Genomic DNA, 3,010 nt, shown 5'->3' with positions numbered 1-3,010 from the left:
TACTTAATTCATAAAAAATAATTTTTGAACATGTCATAATGATATCTAATATTGTTAGGTTTTTCTTTTGCGAAATATTGCTGTAACAATAACAAAAATATTAGCAACAATAGTAACACCAAGATTTTGTAGAAAATGTACCTCAGCATGTTCTCAGCATGTAAAAATTGTATTGGGTTTTTCCTATATTCATTCAATGTCTTAACATAGCTAGTTAAATAGCTAGAGAACTAAATTAGATGGGCAGATAGAAAGTGGATAAGAGAGAAAAAATGCTAAATTTACAGAGGAACAGATTGCAGTGGAATTAACCTCCTTTATCCGTTTTGCTCTTTCAAATTTTTTTTATTCAAATATAGAATAGTTTTGTGCTAAATCTCAAAATGAGGAATAAGCATTAATTCAACAACCTTCACATCATACTTAATAGGTAATTATTTTCATTTTTCTCAAAAAGATTATATAATGTTTCATTATATTACTCTTTCATGAATTTAATTAATAGAATTTCAAATGAGAAAGACCTCTGAGATATTTTAGTTACTGTATATATCAATACCACCAATATAATCTGTGTTATTGCTACTGTCAGGTTCAACAGATTATATATCTTCTCTAAGCCCATTTTCAGAGGGACACGGTGGCTCAGTGGGTTAGGACGCTGAGCTTGTCGATCAGAAGATCAGCAGTTTGGCAGGTCGAATCCCGAGTGCCGCATAGCAGAGTGAGCGCCTGTTACTCGTTCCAGCTTCTGCCAACCTAGCAGTTCGAAAGCATGTAAAAATGCAAGTAGAAAAATAGGGACCACTATGGTAGGAAGGTAACAGCGTTCCGTGCACCTTTGGCGTCTAGTCATGCCGGTCACATGACCACGGAGACATCCTCGGACAAACACATGCTCTTCGGCTTTGAAACGGAGATGAACACTGTCCCCTAGAGTTGGAAATGACTAGCACGCATGTGCGGGGGAACCTTTACCTTTACCTTTACCTAAGCCCATCTTCTGTGGATCAGAATATCCAATGAATAGGTCATAGAGTTACTTTACTTTATATTAGAATTGTTTCTATAGAATCTGAATGGGCTTAATACAAAGTTCATATAGAAACAGACATTTATTTTCTTTAGTAAAAACTTAATAAAAAAGATTTTAAGCACTACAAGAAAGTAAAATAGAAATAATATGTAATGTACTAATTCCCAAATTTTGATGACATATACTGGTTTCAAAATTCTATATCTTATTTAACAGGTGTAGTGTAGTGTAGTGATTAAAGGCACTACATTAGAAACTAGGAGACTGTAAGTTCTAGTTCTGCCATAGTCAGAACTAGTTTTTGGCAAGAAAACTTCATGGATTTGCACATACAGTATAGTGGTCAGAAATAAAGACTAACTCAAATTTCCACAGCGATATGAAGAAATGAAGAAGTGAAACACGGTCCAAGTGAAGCAAATGAGAAAAGGAAGTAAGACTCCCTTAAGGGAGAAATGGCATAATTAAGTCTTCTTAGGCACAGAGAGAAAGAATTCTATGGCCCGCTCTGGAAGAAAACAGAAGCAGTATCTCATCTGCTCTCAAATTCAAGAAAAGCCTGAGTCATAACTGAAGATTTCAGTCTGCATGCAAAAGGAAAATATCTTAGTGTTTTGCATCTAAAATACAAACTAATATGAATTGGAAACTCATCAGTACACTAGTACCAACTTTGGCTATTAAGCTAATAGGCACTTCTTTGTTCTTTACATATATTTCACAGATCTTCTCAGAAGTTCCCAAAATCACCTCACTAGGAAAAACCAGATGCCCCTTAAGGTGGACTCTGTATGAAGGGAAGTGCTACTACTTTTCTGCTGTGCAAAAAACATGGGACGAGAGCAAAAAAGAATGTGCCCAGTTAAATTCTCATCTTGCTGTTATCACCAACAAAGCAGAACTGGCATTTCTGAACAGCAGAACACAAAATGCAGATTACTTCATTGGTCTGAAAAAATTCATTGGACAGTGGAGGTGGATTGATAACACAAAGTTTGACCCTGGCATCTCCCATATAAAAATGAAGTTTCTGTTCTACAGCTGACATTCTGCAGTATTACTACTCTGCTCCACTTGCTGTAAATAAAGTTCTGACTTTTTTCAATTTCCCTACATAGATTTAATATTCAAGATAAAACAAATGACTCTGCTACAATTGGATTAAATTCCACCATCTCAAGATCTTGCTCTGAATTAAAATGCTTCGTTTGTGAGGAGAAGGTATAAAAACTCTTTGGATAATGGAAATTCACAGCAAGATATAATCAGAATTCTATCCTCAGTTCATAAGCTTTGGCCCTGATAAGAAAGTGAATCTACTGTAATGCAATTTAAAATTTAGAGTGAGTACTCCTTTCCAACCTACTTCAGGTTACATGGAATTCTATTTTTAGATCCAATTCCTCCTTGAGTGAATATATCAACCTGTATTATATTGCTGCTTTAAAAATAAAGGATATAGAAACAGACATTTATTTTCTTTAGTAAAAACTTAATAAAAAAGATTTTAAGCACTACAAGAAAGTAAAATAGAAATAATATGTAATGTACTAATTCCCAAATTTTGATGACATATACTGGTTTCAAAATTCTATATCTTTTGAGCGATGCAGAGGCTTTTTCTTCTTTCTTGGTCTCGCTGGCCTGAAGATCGGCCGAGGCGGGGGGTGCTGGCTGTAGCGTTGCTGTTTCCAGCTGGTAGGCACTTTTCTCTTTCGGAAGGCCTCCCGGCCCAAAGACCAGCTGAGGTGCAGCTGCCCCGTGAGCATCGTTGTCCCCAGTTCCATAAGAGGGTTTCCCTCTTTCGGAAGGCCTCCTGGCCCGAAGACCAGCTGAGGATCGGCCGGGATGGTTGTGCTGCTCGAACGCTATTTCAGCAGGTGGGCTCTCTTTGCCTTCAACCTGAAGATACATGGCCATGTTGCTTGGTTGTTGCCGCCCCCAGCGATGGCAGATGCCGTGCTGCACTGGGCT

At 37.3% G+C, this 3,010-nt stretch overlaps 1 protein-coding gene across 1 annotated transcript; it reads left to right on the top strand.

The window, feature by feature from the left end:
• Positions 1 to 1,555: 1,555 nt before the first annotated feature.
• LOC310642249 (C-type lectin domain family 5 member A-like) lies at positions 1,556 to 2,263 on the top strand (the record flags this gene model as incomplete). The annotated part of the gene is made up of 2 exons (XM_083365820.1): positions 1,556 to 2,062; positions 2,155 to 2,263. The coding sequence occupies exons 1-2, from the start codon at positions 1,674 to 1,676 to the stop codon at positions 2,261 to 2,263; spliced, it is 498 nt and encodes a 165-aa protein (XP_083221946.1). The 5' UTR covers positions 1,556 to 1,673.
• Positions 2,264 to 3,010: the final 747 nt, after the last annotated feature.

The sequence above is a fragment of the Vipera ursinii genome, assembly GCF_947247035.1.
Source record: "Vipera ursinii genome assembly, chromosome: 6".
Taxonomy (NCBI): domain Eukaryota; kingdom Metazoa; phylum Chordata; class Lepidosauria; order Squamata; family Viperidae; genus Vipera; species Vipera ursinii.
The sequence above is the reverse complement of the archived record's forward strand: the minus strand, read 5'-3'. Positions and strand labels throughout refer to the sequence as shown.